Below are 21,652 nucleotides of genomic sequence, written 5' to 3' on the forward strand. Positions count from 1 at the left end.
TGATTCGTTTTTTCAAAACAATTCGTTAAAGGGCAATTTTTTAAAAGTTTCAATATAGATGCATGGGCATTGGGCAAGGACATTCGACGGTAAGTGCTCGTGCGTGACCTGCCTCAAACGAAACATGCCTACTGCGCATTGCGCACCCGGTAGTCATAGTCATACCAACAATAGAACGCGAAATGCGATATTTGACATAATATGCATTTTTCCTGTTGCTGCTATTAACATGTCCCAGAGATGTATAAATTGAAAAATGAACAATGTATTCTACATATTATTACATCAATTGATGTAATTCAGTTTTTCGTAATTCCGCAGGTGCATGTGATACCTACAGTGTGCAATCTAGCTATGAAGCAACTGCACATTTCTTAGTAATATCCCTTAAGACATCATGAATTTTATAATTTAATATGTAGTGTTTGGTCGGCATGACTAATGTCGGATCTGATCCGAATCTTGTGCTCCGTTAAGAATCATACGATTCCTATGATCCAACGAAATACATCATGATTTCAATCAGGATGACACATGCACCCGCATGGCTGCACGACAAGCACTGAGAAGTAAATTATAAATTTTGCAAATTAAATTCTCTATGTTAATAGCAATCCGGTAAGGGATTTGCATTAGCTATATAATAAATGTGCATGTGGTAACTGTCAATGCTTACTTGGACATATGAAAACACAATTTCACTAACTCATGTACAATTGTTAAATGAACACTGTTCATTTATCTAATGTAATCTATAGTATAAGTTAATAGCAGTAAAAGGAAAAAATGTAAATTATGTGCCAGTTGTTATATGCCAGTATGTTATTGGCTTTGTCAAGGATACCGAGGTCTTTTTGGTTCAGATTTGAAGCTGACATAATTTGGATTTTTCCTGTTGCTGCTAGTAACATGTCCTAAAAATGTATAAATAGAAAAAGGAACAATGTCTACAACGGATTAGTCCATCCATTTGTGCAATAAAAATTTCATAGTTCCGTATGTGCACATAGATAAACGCATTAAAAGGCTAGTTAACAAGTCAATACACTTTTGACGGTAATAATATATAAGGAGGCAACAGATTGTTTTATTTCAACATGAATGAATATCATCAATCTTACACCTCCGGAAGATGGAAGTTCTATCCTCAGTTGAGGCTGTGGTGAACTGGCAAGATATTTCAATCTCGGGTGATTGAAACACTCGCAGATGTTCCAAATAAGGATGGGTCATGATTGCATGATAGACATAGTCCAAACTACTTGAATCAAAATCAATTTAGTTATAATATACCGGGAAAGTAATTTCAATGGCTAGGTAACGATCAGTACACGGGAACTATTAATATGCATTTACGGAATTACAAAAATTCCTATACCACCAATTGATGTACTATTGCCTTGCGGACTTTGTTCATTTTTCTAAAGTCAAATCTCCGACATAATTAAGTAGCAAGCTAGCAACAACAGGAAAAAATGAAAAAAATGTCAGTATGGTTCATGAAATTGGCCAAAACCAATCGATGTCGTCCAGAAAGGAATAAAAAAAACCATCGAATCGAGCCAAGAAAAACAAAGTAATGTGGATCATGATCATTATGATATGTTTATTCAACTCCTTCCACACATTTAAATGCATTTAAATACTTAATTGTCAGTATAAATAAACTTTCTCCCTTCCGGCCTTGGGAGAAACTGGACGATCCGTGCGTGAAACGTTCTGAATGTCTCGGTAAATTTATCACAAATATCAGCGACAAGAGAAATTTACATGGACGCATGTATGTAGAGGATGTAACTGTACTGTACAGCAAGTGAGTGGATATCCTGAAAATAGAAAGGCGAGCCGGGCGATGGATCGATATTAGGTCCCTTCTTTTTGTTGTGCGGTAGCAGCAGCCACAAAAGAGAGCGGCAAAATAGTTCATATGTATAGGCTATAGACGTGATCAGCGGCGATGCAGACTATTATTACTACTCCAGACTATATGTAGCTTCACGTTCCGTCACGGTCGGCGAACGTGAATTGATAGGCCGGCCCACAGCCCGCCTGTATACATGTAGGTTTCGCTGTGATGTGTCCATGCAGATACTCGAGTTACTCCACCCTTCCAAACCGCATACAAATTCGTCTCATCATTCTCAGCCGTATAACCATGTCGTGGATGGATCTACTCAAAAAGAATAAGCCTTGACATGGAGGAGCCATCTCCTATAGGCTACTATATACATATACCCCACCGGGTGTAACTGATATAAAATCGATCACGAACGACATGAGAAGAAGGAAGTACATATAAAAGAAAAAATAATAATAATAACAAAACAAAGCAGCAGCATTTTATAAGCGCATAACTGTGCCCCCCCTTTTCCAGATTTCCCCGGAAAAGATACCAAAATGGACGAATACATCAATAATTTCGATCGTGATAAATCAAACGATGTACATATAGGAAGGACAAAAATATAGCCGGACAGCAGATTGAGAGGGGCCACTGTTTTTGAAGGGCAGCCGGGAATATCTATACGTGTTCTGATAGAAGCCACCACCATAGAGAGTAATCCTTTTAAGTGAAACATCGGGACAAAGAAGAATGGCAAAATTCTAAAACTAACACACAGGAGAGTATGTTGTGTGTGTAGATAGAGCTGACGCCTAACAAGATTAGTTAGTCGAAAATAGCCGAATGATTCCACCGAAAAACGAGGAAGTATGTGGACGAGTTTTGCAGAGCCTTCAGTAGCCCGGCACGCCAGCTGGCCGCTCGGACAATCCAACGAGTCCGTCCGATCCTGGATGGTAGGCCATCATCATGTGTAAGTATCGCCTTTTATTACCTGTGAATGTTTAAATAATTTAGAAAGTTGAATCTATTCCGGCGCAGCGAAAAGAATGGAAGGAAAAAAGAAATCGGATTCTCGGGAGGGTCTCATCTCCCGAGACTCGCAACAGAGCCTGGTAAATGACATAACTTTAATTTTAAAAAATGACGAAACTGACCTTGTGACCATGCGACAGATAAGTATCAAAGAAGATCCGCAGTTTGTAATGGGCCCGCCCGTCGAGTCGATCCTGAAAAACGAAGAGAAACGATATTTGCTGCTGGTCGAGCGCGGTGATTTCAACGGAGTCCGCAGGTTGGTCCCAAAATTCCATTTCCTTGCCAAATGGCCAATTCCGACCTCAAACTCAAGTGCTAGCTGCGAACCAACAAGAATCCGATTTCAACTCAATGTTTAGTCAGTCACACGCCCGACCGATTTGCCAGTTCCATACGGTTCCATATCCTTATTCACAGCTAAAGCCCCTCTCCCAAGGAGAAAACTTGTCCACCCTTCTCCCCTCCCACATATTTAAGCTCGAGGACTTCCGAGTAAGACTCAACAAGGAGCGCTTTTCCTAGTGTCTACATAAATACTACTGCAGGGACCCAAAAAAGAAAAGAAACCCAACTTTTTTCTTCCTTTTTTTTCCGCGTGCAAAGGCACGCGGAAAATCGAATCATCAGATCCAGCAGGAAACAGATTTCTTTCAATAGAGTTCCCTATTTTTTTTCTCTCCTTTTTTGAAAATCTCCTTCATGCATCAACTCCTTTTTCTCCGTCAACTTTTCAGCGGATGAAAAACAGCCATTCCTAGAATATCAGTATAAGAAACAGTCAAAACCCCCTGACGTCCAGTTTGTTATTTGCTCTTGTCGCTATTGACCCTAACACAAAAAAAAGGAGAAAAGGTATTGCATCTGCAGAACGTGACACTGAAAGCGCATTGTCCTATTTGTTCAAGACATGGCGAAGGTCATATATCCTATATCTTAAGGGATTAAGTGAATCCTACATCTGCATAGCACCGAATTTTGGTTAGAGGAGCCCTTTAAAATTGGAACAAATAATTTGACAAAATTCTACAGCTTGATAGAAGACTACAAGGATCGCCCAAACGATTTGAACCTGAACTGCACGGATCCGCTGGGTCGTACGTCGCTCGTTATCGCCATCGAAAACGAGAGCTACGAGCTGCTTGAAGTCCTGCTCGAAGGTGGCATTAAAGTGTCTGACGGGCTCCTGCACGCCATCAGCGAGGATTACGTCGAGGCCGTCGAGTTACTCCTCGAATGGGAAGAAAAAAACCACAAGGATGGCACTCCTTACGTACGTCTAGACATTTCTATAATCGCTGAAAGAGCAAAAAGGATTTCTCTTTTTCTGTTTTTTCTTCTAGAGCTGGGAAACGCTGGACAGCGAAAATGCCACTTTTACGCCCGACATCACTCCACTCATTCTGGCGGCTCACCGGAACAACTACGAGATCCTGAAACTCCTTCTGGATCGTGGCGCTGCCTTACCTATGCCCCATGACGTCCGGTAATTACAAGGAAAAACAATCAGGATCAATACTAATTAATGAATCGACTGTGATTGAACAGGTGCGGCTGCGATGAGTGCATTGCTTCCAGCAAGGCCGATTCTCTGCGTCATTCCCGCTCTAGGATCAATGCCTACCGTGCACTAGCTTCGCCATCTCTTATCGCCCTGTCCAGCAAGGATCCCGTCTTGACTGCTTTCGAGTTGAGCAACGAATTGCACCGCATGTCCATCATTGAATCCGAGTTCACCGTCGACTACAAGGTATGGGCCTAACTATAATAGACAACAGTTAAATTAGTAGCAGATTAATAAATATTTCCATAATTTGACGAGGACAGCAACTGGAGGAACAATGCCAGAAGTTTGCGACGTCTTTGCTAGACCATGTCCGAAGTTCATACGAATTGGAGACGCTACTCAACTATTCTCATGACTCTGAAGAAGTTTGGGAGCCCGGCGACCGTCAAACTCTTAACCGACTCGAATTGGCCATCAAGTACACCCAAAAAGATGTGAGCATTATCAGGCTAATTATAATCGTCTAACAAATCTTTTTCAAAACCCAAAATCTAACCTAACCCGTTTTAAAGTTTGTGGCTCACGCAAACGTGCAACAATTGCTGGGAGCTATTTGGTACCAAGGTTTGCCGGGATTTCGTCGCCGCTCGGCCATTGGCCAGATCGTCGAGACGTTGAAAATCGCAGCCAAGTTCCCCATTTACTCGATGCTCTACATGATAGCGCCAACGTCGGAAAAGGGGAAATTCATCAAGAAACCTTTCGTCAAATTCATTTGTCATTCGGCCTCGTATCTCTTCTTTCTCTGTAATGCGCCTTCAATTTGACTTACGACTAGCAATTATTAGCTGATTCCCCATTATTTAGCTCTACTCGGACTGGCTTCTCAACGCGTTGAATACCTCCTCATTGAATGGTTTGGCACTGAATGGATGCAGGAGATCATGGAAGATTGGAAACGTCGCGAAAGGGGATCCATACCAGGACCTATAGAACTCTTCATCATGTTATACATATTCGGTTCGAATGACTCTGCGATTCTAAGAATCAGCAACATCTGCAACTGAAAAAATTTCCTTCTTTGACAAACAGGGCACATCTGGGCGGAAGTTCATTCATTATGGTCCGACGGTCTAATGGAATACATCACGGATTTATGGAACTTGATTGATTTCACTTCAAACAGCTTCTTCCTGGCTTGGATATTTTTACGAGGTGTCGCCTGGTTCATCGTTCAGGTAAAGAGACGAAGCAAGTGAACTTTACGGTGAGTGTTGGAAAAAATCAAATAATTACAACTCGGAAAGAGAAAAGAAAAATCAATTTCCTGTTTCGACTGACTGACGTCTGAGCGAAGCCTCAAAAATAGTGTTTTAAGATTACACACCGCACCGAGAGAGAGAGATAGAGAGAGAATAAAGTTGTCGTGTACGTATGAGTAATCTAATTATCTGGGGATACTACGTAGAGAGAACAATGGGATGGACTGAATCCTTGGTATCCGCGAGAGGAATGGAGTACGTTCGACCCGATGTTACTAAGCGAGGGAATGTTTGGCGCCGCAATGATTTTCAGGTGCCCAAAATTATTGAACCCCCCCACAAAAAAGGCAATTCTAATCTTATTCACCTTTGCCATTATTTCCAGTTATCTGAAGACGGTACACGTGTTCTCCATCTCTCCGCATCTGGGTCCGCTGCAAATCTCTCTCGGCCGAATTATTATCGACATCATCAAGTTTTTCTTCATCTACATGTTGGTCCTTGTCGCCTTTGGATGCGGTAACCAAAGAAACGGGAAATTAATTTCAAATTAATGAGCTAAAATTCCATTTGAAATATTACATTTGAAAATATTATTTAGGTTTGAATCAACTGATGTGGTACTACGCCGATTTGACCAGGAAAAAATGTTTCTGCTTGCCTAACGGAGGTCCTGATTGGGAAAACGAAGAAGAAGCTTGTTTCTTTTGGCGCCGATTTTCAAAGTAATTTACTTTTATAAAAGAAAAATTAAAACCGTGACCTTTAATGAGTTTCTGTTTGACAGTTTGTTCGAGACGTCGCAATCTCTGTTTTGGGCCAGCTTCGGTCTTGTCGATTTGCAATCATTCGAACTTCAAGGCATCAAAGGTTTCACGCGCTTCTGGGGCTTGCTCATGTTCGGATCGTATTCCATGATCAACATTATCGTCCTCCTCAACATGTTGATTGCCATGATGTCCAACTCTTACGCCGCAATCGCCGTAAGACAAAATCTCCTAAAAAAAATAAATAATAACAAAATTTCAAATCAAACTTAAATTTAATAGGAGAGGAGTGATACCGAATGGAAATTCGCTCGTTCCAAACTTTGGCTCAGCTATTTTGACGATGGCGCCACTGTTCCGCCGCCTTTCAACATCATGCCGACGCCGAAATCCATGTTTAACGTGTGCAAGAAAAAACAAACCGAAGCAACTAAGGTACCAAGAATCATAAGAAAATCTATCTGAAGTTGTACACTTTTTTACGTATTACCTGTACGTAGGAAAAGAATCAACACAAGGCCGAAATCAGACACATGGAGGTGATGCGACTTTTGGTTAGGCGCTATGGTAATGAATCACCTTCAAAATCTGCAAAAAAAAGTTAATTAAATGTTGAAATATTTACAGTTACGGCCGAGCAAAAGAAGAGCGAAGAAATGGGCGTTACCGAAGACGACGTCAATGAAATCAAACAAGACATTTCGTCCTTCCGTTTCGAGTTGCTCGACATCCTCCGCAATAACGGAATGAAGTGTGGCGACGCTGAGAAGGCCGGCAACGCGGGTACCTGCCATTTTTATTTAAAATTGTTTCATTATTATTTTCCCATTTCTTTACTCTAACGATATTATATTGATTGGATTACTCACGCAGCCGGTAAGAAGGGAAGACTTCGTGAGCGTCGTCTGAAGAAGGGCTTCCAGATTGGTATGGTGGAAGATTTGATCAGCTCCGTGATTGCGAACGCCTCGGCAGACAAGGGACCCGTGGATGTCTTTGGCAAAATTGCTAAAGTCATGGCATCTCGCAGTAGCTCCAAGATGAAGAAACGAAACGAATGGAACGCCATGGCAGCCAGCAAAGCGTCGATTCGGAGGAATCCTATCGGATCCAGAGCCCAAAGTAATCAAAGATGGTCGCAACAGTCTCTCCGTCGTTCGATTATCGAATCAGAAAGGGAAAATCTCTTGTCCATGGATCCTGAACGTATCGCGGAATACAATCCTCGCCTTAAGGAGTACACGCCTGCCACCCGAGTGGCCTACGCCAAGTTCAAGCGCAATACGCTGGGCGTCATTGATGAAAACAAACAAACAGGCAGCAAAGAGGACAGAAAGATGGAAAAGAAATTGAAAAAGAGTACCGTCTCCTTGAAGAAATTGGCATCCGATCCGGATATGAAGAACAAACTGATCGCTGCCGGAATTGAAGGATCAGCAGAACCGAAAACAAACTCAAATTTGGATACCATCGTTCATCTGGAAGAGAACGAATCAGTTACTCCAGTACCACCCACTCCGACTCCAACTCCTAAGGCACCCACTCCTGCGCCTACTCCTGCACCTACAACTCCAGTTCCGACTCCAGCGCCTACGCCAGTGCCTGCATCAGTGCCTACTCCGACTCCTAAAGCAGCTACTCCAGCGCCAACTCCTTCACCTACACCCATACCCACAGTCTCGGGGACTGTGGCAGCAGCCCCACCATCTCCTGCCCCTACTCCTACACCAACCACGCTCCAACCAATAAGTGCTTCTTCACGCCCAGATGAGAGAGGGCGTTCACCTTCACCCTCACCACGACCTGCTGCGTCTCGTCCTTCGTCTCGTCCTACAACACTGAAAGAAGGATGGTTTTAAATGGATTAAAATCAAGTCTAAATTTTTCTAGAGTAGATTTTGACACTTTTAACTTAAGAAAGAAAACTTACTGGTTCTGATTCTTTTCGCTGCTATGCCTTGCCAGTTGGTTAATCCATCCTGTAGTTTTCTCCATAAATGACATGTTTATTGCCCGCAACACATTCTAAATATACACGCAATAGCAAGCTCCGAATTCCTTCTTTTTGGGGTTTTTTTTTTGTTTTACTTACACAAAGACGTTTACATGATTAGGGAGTCGTTCAACATTTAAGCAGAGAGATCTTAAAGTTGTCATACTGACAAATAAACCCTTTTGGAGGAAAAGTACAAGCGTAAGAAAGACCATTTATAACAGACAATTCTGGCCGATGATGAAGAATAAGAAACGACATCCAACAATGAGCAGTCAAAATTGTGCGCAATTTTCCTTGAGTTTCCATTTCCTGTTAATCGGGACGATGAATCTGAAGTCGAGGTACAAATTCGACCAATAGCACCTGAATAACAAACATTGCAAGTATTATACCAACAACTAAAGAAGTGAAAACTTTTTCCATTTCTTACATATTCCACCATGGCTGAACTGTCACATCTTTGTTTAGATAGCCTCCAATGTAATCCCAACTTACTGTACAAGTGGCTATTTTCCCAGTCAAGAAGTTTCTCAAGTGCATGCCTTGTCTAATGAAAGAAAAGAAATTGTTAGCACAAGTGGAATGTCAATGAAACCTTTACACTCATTACCCTTTTACTGAGGCAAACTACAGGCCAAAGTGAACAACCCAAAGTACAGCAACAACATATACACCCACAAAACAACCACTTAACATTCACTGGAAGAGTTTTTTTCAAGACAGAATTTATTCTCTGAAGTGTTTCGCTGAACTCTTCAGGAGCGACCTTGCCTGTCAGGGCAGATGGGAATTCTGTGTCAAAACGATTACTAAGTCCAAACCTGTATGAAAATAGGCAATAACAGATAATTAAATTTCAGGTAGTTTTTACTTTTTACTCATCTCGGACGACTTCTAAAATATGTCGGAGACAGATTTCACTTACACAGTAACATTCCCAGCACCTCGAATAGCAACCGGATCTCGAACAGGTTCTCTATGATGTGTGAGCAAATCGACCCATTCTCCATTGTCTGAATGAATTCCATGATAAACGTCTTCATGTAGAGTCGAAATCGCGTTCAGGTCTTCTGCATTGGCCATTATTGATATACATTCGACTCAAATACATTCAAACAAATCAGACTCGTAAATACACTCCACAGCAGTAGTTCATCCTGTTCTACTAAACAAGTAAACAGCTGATTTCAACTTTCATTCTTTACACCATAAGTCCATAACCATATCCATAAACTATTATTTTGGGGGATGGGAGACACTAAAAAAAAACATTTTTTACAAGATCAATTTTTTTAACATAGCACAAATAATCTATATTTAGTACACATTCATATAAGTGTAATTTCTATCTATTTTACGAGTTATTTTGATTTTTAATTTAATTTAATACGGGAAAACAAAGAACTTGCACGCCATCTAGCAGCGGTCACATCAATCTACTATATTTCTTGAAAGTTTTCCTAGCAGACTACTCTTTTAACTTGGGGTTATTCGTGATTTGATTGATTACCTAACATCAAATCGTTTAATTTTAACGGAAAATGCCACACTTAAAAATCACGACCAATGTTTCAAAAAGTTCAATCCCAAGTAATTTTTTAAAAGAGACTTCTGCATTGATTGCTAAAATGCTGGGTAAACCTGAAAGTGTAAGTATAACATCAAAACATATTCTTACAAATTTGTTTAAAGACAGAGCAAGACATTTTATTTTTTGATTTTAGTACTGTGTAGTGACAGTTGTTCCAGACCAGATGATGATTTGGGGAGGAGAAGAGGGACCATGTGCCATTGCTCATCTAATGAGTATTGGAAAACTTGGAGTCAATGAAAATAAAAGCTATTCAAAAATCCTTGGTGAACATGTTGAGAAGCATTTAGGTGTAGCTCCTAATCACATGTACATTGAATACCAAGATGTTAAAACTGCTGATCTTGGATATGATAAAACAACCTTCCATGATATTCTTGGTTGATAGTTTATTCACAGCTGTCATTGATATCTAATATAAGAAATAAAAAATTTACCCAAAAAAATTATGCATTCATTTGTTCTAGGATGCTTGTTTTTCTTTCAAGGTTGTTCTCCCAGAAAATACAGTAGGTAGGCTATTAATCAAAGTAAAACAACAAAGGAAGCTTTTTTTTCATAATTTGTCTAATGAGATGAGAAAGAAGGACCGACGAACGACAAGTCGACAACATGGCAATTTGTTAAGAGCAGACGAAAATTTAATTGTCAAAATAGTCTTATTTTTGTACTGTAATGTAAATACGTTATTTCACGGACAAGTCTTCCTGGAGTAAACTGTGAGAATAGAAATTGGCTAATTGGCTATTACCTGGTAGGCCTAATTACCCACGGCGGAATTTTTGACGCATTAATGAAGTTGAATTGAGCACTAGCTTTTTGGTAACTTGCAAGTATTAACAAGAACCTTAAACAACCTCTGTAGTTCTGCTCTTAGTTTAGTAAACATTTTCAATTATCTTTGAATGAAATTGTTTTTTTGTTTTGATTTCTAAAACTTTCTCTTACTTATTCTTCAGACTGTAAAGGATACATGGCTTATCAAGGTGCTGGTCATAGTGGAAATGAAGAAAGCCCTTCCAAAGAAGATGCTTCTTCTGACGGGCCACCCAGAAAAAAAGGAAGAAAGCACAGAGAAAAAGTTTCTTGGGTGTGGCAATATTTTATAGAAGAAGGAAATTTTGCTATCTGTCAATTCTGTGAAGCCTCTTTATCAACAGCCAGCACTACAACTTTGAAATATCACTTGAATCATCTACACAAAGACTTGATAGCTGAAGGAGAACCAAATTTGAATCAACCAAAACCTAGAATTCAGGTTGTATCAATTCCTAGGTAAAACTGATAAAATTTCTCTTAAGTTGTTAACATTTTAAAGATTGGATTTGTATATCTATAGCAAGTCACCTTTGAAGAATTCAGTAAATGTAACCAAGAATCCACCTTTACCTAAACATTTTCTCAAAGAAACCACAGCCCTGATTTCCAAAATGCTGGGTAAACCTTCATCAAATGTAAGTTAAGTTAACTTACATTTTGTAAGTGTTAACTTAGTTAACACGATTGTCTTCCAGATCATTAAAAGCGAATAAAATCTATATATTTTTATTTAGATCCGTGTAGTCCAATTGATACAAGATGACGAAGCTGGCAATATCGAAAACCGTCGGAAAAAACATAGCCCTTCATCAAAAGACTATAGCAGTGCCGTATCGTCCAACAGGAATAAAACAAAGAAGCATAGAGAAAAGGTTTCATGGGTATGGCAACATTTTCGCAAAGAAGGAAACATGGCTACTTGTGAATTTTGCCAAGCCTCATTGTCAGCAGCCAGCACCACTACCCTGAAGTATCATTTGAACCATCTTCACAAGGACTTGCTAACAAATGAAACATCATCAAACATGGATTCAACGAATCCAGCATCTCAAACTGAAATCATCGAAATTGAGCCGGAAATAATTATGGTTCCAGAAATCGCAAAGTTAGTAATATTAGTCATAAATTGTGGTCAATTGAATTAATTTTTACATCTAATAACTAACAGGATGCCGCATTTGAAAATTACCACAAACATTTCAAAGAGCTCGGTTCCAAGTGATTTTTTAGACGAAACCTCCGCGCTACTTTCAAAAATGCTGGACAAACCCGAAAATGTAAGTATAAAATTTGTTAGTTACTTTCAGGAATAGACCTGGTAATTAATGTAATTTTTTTCTTTGTCAAAATGTAAAGTGCTCTATAGTGACAGTTGTTCCAGAGCGATTGATGCTCTGGGGAGGAGAAAAAGGACCGTGTGCTATCGCCCGTCTAAGAGGTGTTGGAAAACTAGGGGATAGTGATAACGCTAATTTAAAGGTGCAGTTGGGTGAACACATTGAAAAATTCTTGGGTGTACCTCCCAGTCGAATGTTGATTCATAATGACATAAACACTGCTTATTTTTGATAAAACAATTTTGTCTTTCCTTTTCCTATGAAATTACGATATAATTATATAATTCCTATAATTACAATATTTTCTAGTGTCCATGCCATGCATGAAAATATTACTTCGAGAAAACTTGCCAATGTCCGTTTCTAAAGGGGGCGATAGTTCAAGTGATATTTGGTTTTTTAAACACGATTTTTAATCGGAAACTTGTTCAAACACTTTTGCTATCTCTAATGCCGTCTGGTTGAGCCCGACATTCTGAAGATTTGCAATCATAGCAACTACGACACCTCGGACAGGTTTGCCACTGACGGCGGCATCATCTACGCGCGGCAATATGAGTAAAGCGGAACTAGCTCCAGTGGCTGCTCCGGTATGTGTAACATAAAACTGCCTTGATTTGCAGAAAGGATAGTTGTTCTGGGACAAAATAACGCCCCAACCCATTCCGTACTGCCCGTCCTTGTCCCACCCTAAATAGGTATTGGACACAGGTGTCCACATCATTTTAACGGTATCACAGTCCAGGAAGCCGTTAGAATTTTGGTACGCGTATAACATTGCGTTTCCGAACTTTACCAAATCGTCGCTTGTAGACAGGAATCCTCCTCCCGCCCATTTGTATGAATTGTCGACTTGTGGAGCATTCTCTAATCGCCCCCTCCCGTTTCTTATGTAATACCTACTCACAAAATAATTGCATTATTTTAAAATACATTTCCAAAATACGAATTACTGTATGACTTTGCACGGTTGTAGATGATGGTTTTGTTTTCGTCCAAGTATGTATTCCTCAATCCCATTTCGCGAAAGAAGTCTTTCATGTAAGCAGGAAAAGATTTATTTGCGACGCTCTCGACGACAGCACTCACTAGTGTCCATCCGTGAGTTGTATAGTGGTACTTATCGCCTTCAAAAATTTTGAATAAAATATGTAATATGTTTCTAAAATTAAAACTTTGAATAATAGTAAATTACCGGGTTTATTAAAGAGTTCATCATCTTTGAAAAGGGCTAATGATTTTGAAACACTGTCAAAGAAGCTGTTCAATAAATATTCTTGATTTTCAAACTCATTTTTCACTTTTACAGTATCAGAAGTTTTATTTGGGGAAGAATGAGGATCATCACTGAGATCTGATAGGGTTTCGACTAACGCTGGCGCAGGCACCTTTTCGTAATGACGAATACCAGACAGGTGACTTAATAAATGTCTCAAAGTGATTTCTACCTACAAAGAATATATAAAGATTACATGAAAACATTTGTGTGTAGCATAAAATAAATTTTCACCTTTTCACCATCAAAACGTTTTTCTGGGAATTCAGGTACATAATCTTGGACAGGTTTATCAAAGGAAAGGTACCCTTCTTGCCATAACCTTTGTAAAAATGACATGTTACCATCATCAAAATTTTAGAATCAATGTGACTTACTTTGCAACCACAGCCATAGTCATAGACTTGCTAATGCTAGCTATTCGCATTACAGTATTGCTTTGGCATGGAATATGATTCTCAACATCAGCATAACCAAATCCTGTTATAGAAAAATGACGAGAGAAGATTAATAATAACATAAACAGAATTATATATTTTCATCCAACCTCTCTGGTAAGCAGGGATACCATCAATACTAACACTGACAACTAATCCAGGAATTCCAGATTCATTCTTGACCTGTTCACACAACTTGTCTGCAACCTCAACAGCTTCGTTCAATGTAATACCTTGAGGTTTACTGAGAGTGAAACATTCGTTCTTTTTTGCACTTTCTAGATATATGGTAGAACCAAACGCTGAAGCGACCAAAGTGGCAGCAGTAGCCAACGAAACTTTAACAATCCGCCCTGCCATTTTCTGTAGTTTCAAAACGCTAAAAATAGAAACAAAATAAACACTAAGTACTCAACAAAAATTTAATAGATGAATTACCAAGCCTTGCCTATTGAAATGAGAAATTTATGCGAAACATGAAATTCCTATGCTTTTTTAGTGCTTAACAGGCTACAACAACAAAGAAAACTGACGGAGGTTCATCGTTCAAACTCCACTCGAAACCAGCGACATCTATCAACCAAAAAGTTAACTGTCTCAGAAATCAGGAAATTGCGGCAGAAATCTAGTAATTTTTGAATTATGTGTTGTTACACGTTACATAAATAAGAAAATGTGATAACTTGAACGATCGTGAATTTATTTACTAAACTAAAAATCGGTATGCGTTCGTCGGCATGCGCGTTCTCAAATTACAAATATTCGGACAAGTTTAGGCTACTTCGATGCGTGTTATATCACTACTATGATTTCACCAATACGATAGGAATACATCTGATTTCCGGTATTAACTAATTACTTCCCCCAAATTAAGCTACCAACTAACAATGAGAAAAATCACTTCACAGCTTGATCCACAACCAATTTACGTTGAACGACAAAACAAAGAGTAAAAATCAACATAATTTCTCATCGATCAGGATTTCGTCGCCATCTTTCAAGTTGTAACTGTACAATCTTTTTGCAGGAAAACGCATAAGCATGGGATGGATATCAATGTGCCAGAGCCGCAGTTTTGACGCGGGAAGACCGACTGTGAAGCTGAATTTTTCTGAAAGAGTTCAACCGATATTAAGAACGCGAAAAACACGAGTGAGTAGCGAAATGTGTTACCTCTTAGTTCTTTCATAGTCATGTATAATGATAGGCTTTTTTCGTTCCAGCGCTGCTCTCCAAACCTTACCCAAACATTGGCTACTTTCGGTGGAGCTAGTTTCACTTCAGCAAACGGGGCCACGTGACCGTGAATTTCTAGCAACTCGTGATACCTTATTGCATAAAGGAACCAGATTATAGTATATGTTAAGCGGATCGGAAAATTATGCGATAAAGAAAAACCTTGCTGGCTTCACTTCGCAGTCATGAAATCGACGAAGAAAATTGCGTTCGGCTTCTTCGCGTTCTTTTGCGCTAATATCACCGCCACCGTTCAACCGACGCAAATTAGGGAGGCGCGCAATCGTCAATTCACGTCGCTCGTGCTCGGTCAGTTTCTATACATGAAACGAAAGGAATATAGAAAATTACAAAGTGATATAATTATTTGAAAATAAGATATTAGATACCCGAAAAAGTGGACAAGACTGCATGCGAAGTTCGGCCAAAGATGGCCAAATGCGAAGCTGACCAATTTCTTCCCAGCAATCAAACATGCTGTTGTTTAGACTGATGGATCGCAAGTGGGGGAACATAGAAGATTCGTCGAAGTTTTCTTTTGCATGATCACTGCAATCGTGATCGAGGAAAGGAACGCAACACGGACTTGTCTTTCCATCACCAGAACACGAAGCCATAGATGAAGAATCAGCACTACCGCTGGATGATGGGAAAGAACTTCCGGACATACTTGTACCCTGTCGAAATACAACAAATTCGTTAGCTTTTAGAATGGGATCCCGTGTCTGATGTGACATTACTATTCGGGATAACAATGATGAGGTAATATATTTTTTACCAAGCTCCCTTATTTTGTACTTACCTGTGCTTTTCGGGCTGCTGGAGAATTCCATCTTAAAGTCCACAAGGGACAGTCGCATAAAACCAAAGAAGTCAATGACGGAAATTTTAATGATAGCCATAGCAGGTGGTCGCGATTTTCAACTCGATTTCCATCAAAATGTAAAGTTGTTATTTTCGGAAAAATTTCACTGATTGTTTTTCCATTATCTTCTTCTTCAACCGAAATTTCAATCTGATTAAAGCTCAGATGTAGTTCCTCCAAACTATTGTTGAACAAAAAATGAAACTGTAGATTACAATTTGTCAATTTGAACTCAACAGTGATCACTTTATACTTAGGGATGAGAATCAGGTAGGGAACAAGATCACTCCATTGAATCCCAACACGGTTTAACACCAGCCTCTTCAGAGATGGGTATGAACTTTCAGGTGCATTCACATTAACACTTCCCAAGGCATTATAACTCAAGTTGAGAAAACTCAGCTTAGGAAGACAGCTAATCAATTTATTAATCTGTAGAATACAAAATACCATTAATTTAAAGGAAGACTGTATATAAGTAATTAAATTTTAATACTGGAAGTTACCTCTGTCCACTTGGAAATTTGGTTATGAGCAAGGTCAAGCTCGTTGACTTCATGGCACATAGAGCTCAAAGATTGTTCATCTCCCACGGAATCAATTTCACAATGATCGAGAATCAATGTGCTGGGTAATCTTTTTCTTGGTGAAGATCTTGGAACAAACAAAATGAATCCTGACCCCGACGTATCCTCGTCATCATCAGAATATTTCTCGCTAACTGCTTGCGTAATTGAACGCATTTTTTTCTAGCATAAATAGCCTGGCTAACCAAAACTGTTGAATTCGATTGATTAAGTATTGCATAAAACGCTAGAATTCCACTCAACAGTATAGCACCAAAGAGACAAATTCTAGGTCAATGGAGGCCTATTTACGAATTTAGCAAAAGAGGCACACAAAATCTTGGCAGCTATAGTTAGATTCCTTCTTAGAGGTTACCTCAGGCCTTTGCTTCGTTGGAACTCGCTATACTACGAACATACGAATTTCTAACAAAGAAAAAAAACAACACAAGAAACCAGCCAGCTGACGACAATAACAGTAAACAGAAGCACGATGCAATTCACAACGCCATCTAGCATGCAGGTATGAAAACAACCAAAAATACCATGGAAATTTCCCTTTTTATTAATGTGAGACAGGTTTCAGCTTGTATAATACACGTTAATGTATCAAAAAGTTGTGAAACGTCCATCGAAAAAAATGTTGATTCAAAACTTTCCACTTCGCTTCTTTTTCTTTTGCCCTTGTCCTGGTTTCGATCTCTGTGAAGTTGCAGCCGGTATGGACTTGGTTGTTGGGCTGGATGCTGCAGCTGCGGCAGGTTTAGCCGACGCTTTTACGTTGGACATGTCACTGCACGATTTGATAAGCAATGAAAGAATTAGTAGAATGTTACGGGTAAGTGACTTTCAAATAACTTACAATTTATTTTCAGCTTCCTGCATAGCAGCGGAACTACCCTGAGTTCCTTTGCCAACATCTGGTCGGGCATCACGGTACCGGCGATCCCTCTGTTTCTTCGGGCGATACGTGGATCTTTCACGGCGAGGTAACCAACGCTCCGGATCGGGTGTCACCTTAGGATCATAACGCTTGGGGAGCTTCTTGCGCTTCTTAAGTTTCTTCTTAGCCAACGCCTTCTCGTCCAACTTCTTAGAACCAATTGATCCAGGTGATCTGTAATAGAAAAGGAATAGAGTGTAAATAATAGAAAAAATATGACATGAACAAAATATTACGTAGGTCCACCAGTTGGGGGTCCTTTACGAGCATGTTTCAATCCAAGAGCCCACGTAGCTGATTCTAAGGCATCAACATCGAGAGCGCCAACACCCGCATCTAATGCAAGAGGCGGCAGTTGTTGGCTTTTCTTCTGGGCTGTTGCTGGATCAAACTGTTTTCAGGAATTTGGGGTTAAATACTTTGAATCACCGATTCTAATACAAGAGTGAAAAATACCTGCGAATAGAGGAGTACAAGTCGAGCTAAGGTAGCCGTGTCATTTGAATCCAGTTTCCAAAGCTGCTCCAGGCATGCAGCGGCTTTCTCTGGCTCACCACCTTTCAAATGAAAAGCTGCGGCTTGGCGCAATAACTTAACCTGATTGTCAGCCTAAGACAACAAGTGGGATTTAGTTATTGAGATTAAGTCCTTCACTATCTTCTTTAATAAATGTCTTGTGTTGCCTTGATTAATAAAAAACACAGAAACGAACCTTTGTTTTGTTAAATTTATCGAGGGCCTCGTTGACCAAAGATATAGCCTTATCACGTTGTCCGCGAGCACTATGAAGTGACACCAAGCTCCCCAGAAGTCCGAGACGAAAGTGTTGTTTCAACAGCTGTTCAAGATGGGTGATAGCTCGATCGAATTCGCGTTTTTCTAAGAGCAACTGCAAAGCCGCCAATCCGGCTGTCAGAGCAGAATCGGGTTTTGAAGAAGCTAAAGTCGCTAAAGCTTCTTCCAAACGATTGGCTTTAAATTCCAAGGTCGCTTGTAGCAACAACACTTCGATAATTCCTTCGGGGTAATCCTTCTTCAGTTCTTCAATGGCCTTCCGGCACTGTTCAGCCTATCATTGAAGAAAAAAACAAATAAAAATAATGCACTTCTTAAATAAAAAAAAGGATTGATTTTTACCTGAGATGTTGCTCCCAAGAAGAGACATTGGTTAACAGCAAGAGCCTGTTTTTGCCTTGTCGTGAATTTGGCTTCATTTTCTTCGACCGTGGAGCGAGTCATTTTCAGTTTTCGGCGAGAGTCAAAGATGTTCTGTGCACCGTTAATCACAGCGCTATTGTTGGAAGCGATGGCGGACAGTGCTACGTCGCTGGGTTTTTGCTTAAGCACCATCTGATACATTTGCTGCGACTCTGATGTACGACCCTGAAGTTGAGTTGCATAGCCCAACTGAACTCTGAAATAGAAAAAGATCATAATGAAACTGGCTGTAAAAGTAAATTCCATCAAATGCTTACCGTATAAGAGCTAATTCGTCTTCAATTTCTTCTTCAGTAGCTCCATCTTCTTCTAGGCTTTTTCTACAAAGAGTTTCAGCTTTACGTAACTGGGCCTCAGCTTCAGCGTTTTTACCTTCACCAAGCAAACGAATAGATTCGTTGTAAGATAACTCGTAGCTGTCATCTCTTGACATGGGTAGGCTTGTTTTCTATTTAATAATAAAATTACATTAAAAATCTTAAATTACTTCATTGAAAAAAAAAAATCAATGATATCTTACTGTTCCTTCAAGACTAAGAGAAGCAACAACAGCAGACAAGTTTGTTTCACGTTCTGCCTCATAGTCATCCTGAGTGTTCTTGATTAAATCTTTGTACAATTCAAGACATTCCACAAACCTAAAATTTATTATTATTATTAATCTCTAAACTGATGAATAAAATCACTTTAAATACCTTTCCATGCGGTACAAAACCTGAGCTTTCAGTTCCTTATGCTTCGCTTCAGGGTTGTTCTCCTTGTTAAGCACAGCAAGTGATTCCTGAGTTCTGTTTAAGCGATACAGGCAGTAGGCTTTCTCAAATGTCATAGAGCTAAAGGACAACACGATTTTTATCAATGAAAAGTTAATCAAATATCAATAAAATTACTCTGAAAGAGCAGCATTCTTGTTGATTGTAGACAATCCATTCTTAAAATCCGACTCTTGAATGTAGCACACAACCAAGCAATTCTGTGCATTCACTTCATCTGGGGCCTCTTGCAAGACTACTCAAAGTGAATTTAGATAATTTTCTTTAATAAAATGGAAATCCATTATTTATTCACAATGCTTACTTTTCTTGGCAACTTTGATTGCACGGCTGTAATCTCCATTTTTACCGAATTTGTTTAATTCTGAGTAGAGAGCTGTCAAATTAACATCTGTTTTCGGGACAGCCATTTTTACGTGTCAGAACGTTGCCAAATATTGTTCTGGTTTTCTCAGATTATGAGGTCTACAAATAGAGTTATCCAATAATTAATTAAATAGTTAAATAATTAATTTTACATTATAATATTATTCTGCTTCAAGTATGATAAATCAATGACCTTTTTTTACGTTTATCTCGTACTCGTCAACTTGGTCATGCACCCTTGCCTGCAAAAATATGTGAGACCAGACCCGATTGAAATATAAATATACTGTTTAAAATAAGCTGGCATAATTTTCTTTTTTCCTGTTAACTAATACCGGATATTTAACTGTAGATAAATGAACAATGTGCACAAAGCAATAATACATCACTTGGTGCAATGCGGTATTGTAATTCCGCAGGTACACATAAATAGTTTCCAGCTGCATACTTGTTAACTAGCCACTGCAATAACTTTGTCTTATTATTATAAACCATTAGTGGTTAATTACAGATTATAAGATCAGTGCTTCATGCCTTTTCAATCATCATGGTCGATTACACTGCCATGATCATGGCATGCTGGGATTGAAATCATTGCATGATCGGCAGATGTCCAGAGTATAATAACTTTAGTCATCCACAACCGAGCACTGAACCATCGTAATTTAACTAGTGAAAATCCAGAATATATGTCATCATTACACGTACAAATTGCGATGGCAATTGCGGAATGATGTAAACTCGAATTCATGTCATAATTGTATCACATTCTATACCACGATATATGCCATTCTATGCGGCAAAATTAAAATAGTTAAGTTTCACTAACTAGAAAACTGTATTTGTGTCAAGAACAGGCTACTGGCCACATGTAACACAATTAAGCAGAGATAAACTACAAGAAAAAAATAAATATAATCGTAAAATCGACATCTTATTTCTCTCGTCTCAGTTTTGTTTCGTTTTGTGAGAAATTGTGGATTAGAACAAGGTTGGGACCCACCTTTGGCGGTCCGTTATTAATTTATTATCGGCGGGATTCCTCGATTTGTGAGCTGGACTGGAAGGTCGAACAGGATGGGCGCATTTAAATGGCAATTGAAGCAACAGCAGGTAAGCAAAGAACGCTGTTGATTCTTAGCTATATTGTAATGGAAATTTAAAGACGAGTAGAACAGCAGCAGAACCCCTTTTATTCAACCCGAACCCTTTCTAAAAATGGAAACAATTTAAAGAAATTTCGATTGAATCCACTAGAGCATCAAATGGTACTTCCGGACTTGCCGTGACTTTACGAACGCGGACGACTACAAGAACCTTTCGGAGCCAAATGAAAAAACTACGGAATTAAAGATTATACTTAAAGTATCAACCGGCCTGAATGGGAATCGACGGACTAATTGAAACTGTTGCTTCTACCAAAACTCGTTAAAGGCTGAAGTCAGCTATTTGCTGGCTATTTGACAGTAATTAATAAAATGCTATTTTCCTCCTGTTTCTATTTCCCATTGAGAATCAGAAAAAAACTGTTTGAAATATCTTACTATTATTTTTATTAAAAAATCTTGCGATTAATTATTCTCAATATGGTGTTTAAAAGAAATGTTATCACTTTAACTCAGCTGTTTTCGAGTTACAAGGGAGATGGGACCCCCTCCCCCCACTGATTTGGGTGCCTATGCGCCAATCCCTTTTTCTTTGTGTGCAGCTTCAAGTTTTTTTTCATATTCTTGTTGCTGCTATTAACTTATTGCAGGAATGCTATTTCAGAAATATGAGCAATGTATATAACGTATAAGTGCATCAATTGGTGCA

The 21,652-nt window shown here is 39.2% G+C and overlaps 7 protein-coding genes and 1 long non-coding RNA gene across 12 annotated transcripts; 3 read left to right on the forward strand and 5 right to left on the reverse strand.

The window, feature by feature from the left end:
* Positions 1 to 1,607: 1,607 nt before the first annotated feature.
* LOC124350877 lies at positions 1,608 to 6,090 on the reverse strand. Its single transcript, XR_006921227.1, has 3 exons — positions 6,015 to 6,090; positions 3,001 to 3,200; positions 1,608 to 2,837 (listed from the first exon to the last, which is right to left on the reverse strand). It is a non-coding gene; the product is annotated as an uncharacterized LOC124350877 (long non-coding RNA).
* Positions 2,728 to 8,469, forward strand: LOC124350540 (transient receptor potential protein-like). 2 transcript variants are annotated; one of them, XM_046801295.1, is made up of 19 exons: positions 2,728 to 2,816; positions 2,885 to 2,958; positions 3,019 to 3,137; positions 3,911 to 4,151; positions 4,222 to 4,364; positions 4,427 to 4,628; positions 4,706 to 4,879; positions 4,958 to 5,192; positions 5,253 to 5,405; positions 5,478 to 5,623; positions 5,854 to 5,960; positions 6,033 to 6,166; positions 6,249 to 6,372; positions 6,435 to 6,630; positions 6,697 to 6,849; positions 6,915 to 6,981; positions 7,042 to 7,197; positions 7,288 to 7,989; positions 8,038 to 8,469. In XM_046801295.1, exons 1-19 carry the CDS (start codon positions 2,813 to 2,815, stop codon positions 8,271 to 8,273), a joined length of 3,366 nt encoding a protein of 1,121 aa, XP_046657251.1. In that variant the 5' UTR covers positions 2,728 to 2,812; the 3' UTR covers positions 8,274 to 8,469. The 2 variants fall into 2 exon arrangements, with proteins under 2 accessions (XP_046657251.1, XP_046657250.1); XM_046801294.1 differs by having other exon boundaries at positions 7,288 to 8,469.
* LOC124350808 (cysteine-rich hydrophobic domain-containing protein 2-like) lies at positions 8,397 to 9,651 on the reverse strand. The gene is made up of 4 exons (XM_046801638.1): positions 9,336 to 9,651; positions 9,021 to 9,231; positions 8,841 to 8,957; positions 8,397 to 8,773 (listed from the first exon to the last, which is right to left on the reverse strand). The coding sequence occupies exons 1-4, from the start codon at positions 9,491 to 9,493 to the stop codon at positions 8,723 to 8,725; spliced, it is 537 nt and encodes a 178-aa protein (XP_046657594.1). The 5' UTR covers positions 9,494 to 9,651; the 3' UTR covers positions 8,397 to 8,722.
* Positions 9,652 to 9,865: 214 nt separating this feature from the next.
* Positions 9,866 to 10,451, forward strand: LOC124350821 (macrophage migration inhibitory factor-like). The gene is made up of 2 exons (XM_046801652.1): positions 9,866 to 10,059; positions 10,135 to 10,451. The coding sequence occupies exons 1-2, from the start codon at positions 9,952 to 9,954 to the stop codon at positions 10,384 to 10,386; spliced, it is 360 nt and encodes a 119-aa protein (XP_046657608.1). The 5' UTR covers positions 9,866 to 9,951; the 3' UTR covers positions 10,387 to 10,451.
* A 122-nt stretch (positions 10,452 to 10,573) lies between these two features.
* LOC124350690 lies at positions 10,574 to 12,391 on the forward strand. Of its 3 annotated transcripts, none has more exons than XM_046801496.1 (6): positions 10,574 to 10,882; positions 10,961 to 11,276; positions 11,341 to 11,455; positions 11,555 to 11,925; positions 11,989 to 12,097; positions 12,177 to 12,391. In XM_046801496.1, the coding sequence occupies exons 2-6, from the start codon at positions 10,975 to 10,977 to the stop codon at positions 12,387 to 12,389; spliced, it is 1,110 nt and encodes a 369-aa protein (XP_046657452.1). In that variant the 5' UTR covers positions 10,574 to 10,882; positions 10,961 to 10,974; the 3' UTR covers positions 12,390 to 12,391. The 3 variants fall into 3 exon arrangements, with proteins under 3 accessions (XP_046657452.1, XP_046657453.1, XP_046657454.1); XM_046801497.1 differs by having other exon boundaries at positions 10,574 to 10,823; XM_046801498.1 differs by having other exon boundaries at positions 10,574 to 10,755.
* LOC124350646 (serine beta-lactamase-like protein LACTB, mitochondrial) lies at positions 12,166 to 14,451 on the reverse strand. 2 transcript variants are annotated; one of them, XM_046801438.1, is made up of 7 exons: positions 14,309 to 14,451; positions 13,981 to 14,249; positions 13,811 to 13,913; positions 13,668 to 13,755; positions 13,353 to 13,605; positions 13,119 to 13,284; positions 12,166 to 13,056 (listed from the first exon to the last, which is right to left on the reverse strand). In XM_046801438.1, exons 2-7 carry the CDS (start codon positions 14,228 to 14,230, stop codon positions 12,570 to 12,572), a joined length of 1,347 nt encoding a protein of 448 aa, XP_046657394.1. In that variant the 5' UTR covers positions 14,231 to 14,249; positions 14,309 to 14,451; the 3' UTR covers positions 12,166 to 12,569. The 2 variants fall into 2 exon arrangements, with proteins under 2 accessions (XP_046657394.1, XP_046657395.1); XM_046801439.1 differs by having other exon boundaries at positions 14,319 to 14,449.
* A 98-nt stretch (positions 14,452 to 14,549) lies between these two features.
* Positions 14,550 to 17,001, reverse strand: LOC124350639 (tubulin-specific chaperone cofactor E-like protein). Its single transcript, XM_046801430.1, has 7 exons — positions 16,478 to 17,001; positions 16,225 to 16,403; positions 15,909 to 16,152; positions 15,496 to 15,783; positions 15,269 to 15,423; positions 15,044 to 15,198; positions 14,550 to 14,981 (listed from the first exon to the last, which is right to left on the reverse strand). Exons 1-7 carry the CDS (start codon positions 16,712 to 16,714, stop codon positions 14,827 to 14,829), a joined length of 1,413 nt encoding a protein of 470 aa, XP_046657386.1. The 5' UTR covers positions 16,715 to 17,001; the 3' UTR covers positions 14,550 to 14,826.
* Positions 17,002 to 17,079: 78 nt separating this feature from the next.
* LOC124350573 (signal recognition particle subunit SRP72-like) lies at positions 17,080 to 19,919 on the reverse strand. Its single transcript, XM_046801341.1, has 11 exons — positions 19,776 to 19,919; positions 19,589 to 19,706; positions 19,394 to 19,531; positions 19,219 to 19,336; positions 18,956 to 19,146; positions 18,618 to 18,894; positions 18,193 to 18,549; positions 17,937 to 18,089; positions 17,717 to 17,871; positions 17,400 to 17,654; positions 17,080 to 17,330 (listed from the first exon to the last, which is right to left on the reverse strand). The coding sequence occupies exons 1-11, from the start codon at positions 19,879 to 19,881 to the stop codon at positions 17,186 to 17,188; spliced, it is 2,013 nt and encodes a 670-aa protein (XP_046657297.1). The 5' UTR covers positions 19,882 to 19,919; the 3' UTR covers positions 17,080 to 17,185.
* Between the last annotated feature and the right edge of the window lie 1,733 nt (positions 19,920 to 21,652).

The sequence above is a fragment of the Daphnia pulicaria genome, chromosome 7, assembly GCF_021234035.1.
Source record: "Daphnia pulicaria isolate SC F1-1A chromosome 7, SC_F0-13Bv2, whole genome shotgun sequence".
Taxonomy (NCBI): domain Eukaryota; kingdom Metazoa; phylum Arthropoda; class Branchiopoda; order Diplostraca; family Daphniidae; genus Daphnia; species Daphnia pulicaria.

Excerpts from the sequence above, each read along its gene's own strand:
- LOC124350540 (XM_046801294.1), top strand. Across the intron at positions 4,365-4,426 it reads CCTATGCCCCATGACGTCCG|GTGCGGCTGCGATGAGTGCA; the intron begins GTAATTACAAGG and ends GTGATTGAACAG. Across the intron at positions 4,629-4,705 it reads AGTTCACCGTCGACTACAAG|CAACTGGAGGAACAATGCCA; the intron begins GTATGGGCCTAA and ends TGACGAGGACAG.
- LOC124350808 (XM_046801638.1), bottom strand. The coding sequence starts at position 9,493 with ATGGCCAATGCAGAAGACCTGAACGCGATTTCGACTCTACATGAAGAC. Across the intron at positions 8,958-9,020 it reads TAGTTTGCCTCAGTAAAAGG|ACAAGGCATGCACTTGAGAA; the intron begins GTAATGAGTGTA and ends TTCTTTCATTAG. Across the intron at positions 8,774-8,840 it reads GTTCAGCCATGGTGGAATAT|GTGCTATTGGTCGAATTTGT; the intron begins GTAAGAAATGGA and ends TTTGTTATTCAG.
- LOC124350821 (XM_046801652.1), top strand. The coding sequence starts at position 9,952 with ATGCCACACTTAAAAATCACGACCAATGTTTCAAAAAGTTCAATCCCA. Across the intron at positions 10,060-10,134 it reads TGCTGGGTAAACCTGAAAGT|TACTGTGTAGTGACAGTTGT; the intron begins GTAAGTATAACA and ends TTTTGATTTTAG.
- LOC124350690 (XM_046801496.1), top strand. The coding sequence starts at position 10,975 with ATGGCTTATCAAGGTGCTGGTCATAGTGGAAATGAAGAAAGCCCTTCC. Across the intron at positions 11,277-11,340 it reads CAGGTTGTATCAATTCCTAG|CAAGTCACCTTTGAAGAATT; the intron begins GTAAAACTGATA and ends GTATATCTATAG. Across the intron at positions 12,098-12,176 it reads TGCTGGACAAACCCGAAAAT|TGCTCTATAGTGACAGTTGT; the intron begins GTAAGTATAAAA and ends CAAAATGTAAAG.
- LOC124350646 (XM_046801438.1), bottom strand. The coding sequence starts at position 14,230 with ATGGCAGGGCGGATTGTTAAAGTTTCGTTGGCTACTGCTGCCACTTTG. Across the intron at positions 13,285-13,352 it reads TGAACTCTTTAATAAACCCG|GCGATAAGTACCACTATACA; the intron begins GTAATTTACTAT and ends AAATTTTTGAAG. Across the intron at positions 13,057-13,118 it reads ATCATCTACAACCGTGCAAA|GTATTACATAAGAAACGGGA; the intron begins GTCATACAGTAA and ends TTTTGTGAGTAG.
- LOC124350639 (XM_046801430.1), bottom strand. The coding sequence starts at position 16,714 with ATGCGTTCAATTACGCAAGCAGTTAGCGAGAAATATTCTGATGATGAC. Across the intron at positions 15,784-15,908 it reads CAGCAGCCCGAAAAGCACAG|GGTACAAGTATGTCCGGAAG; the intron begins GTAAGTACAAAA and ends GTATTTCGACAG. Across the intron at positions 15,424-15,495 it reads AGTCTTGTCCACTTTTTCGG|AAACTGACCGAGCACGAGCG; the intron begins GTATCTAATATC and ends TTTCATGTATAG.
- LOC124350573 (XM_046801341.1), bottom strand. The coding sequence starts at position 19,881 with ATGGCTGTCCCGAAAACAGATGTTAATTTGACAGCTCTCTACTCAGAA. Across the intron at positions 19,147-19,218 it reads CTCTTAGTCTTGAAGGAACA|AAAACAAGCCTACCCATGTC; the intron begins GTAAGATATCAT and ends ATTATTAAATAG. Across the intron at positions 18,895-18,955 it reads GACGAATTAGCTCTTATACG|AGTTCAGTTGGGCTATGCAA; the intron begins GTAAGCATTTGA and ends TTTCTATTTCAG.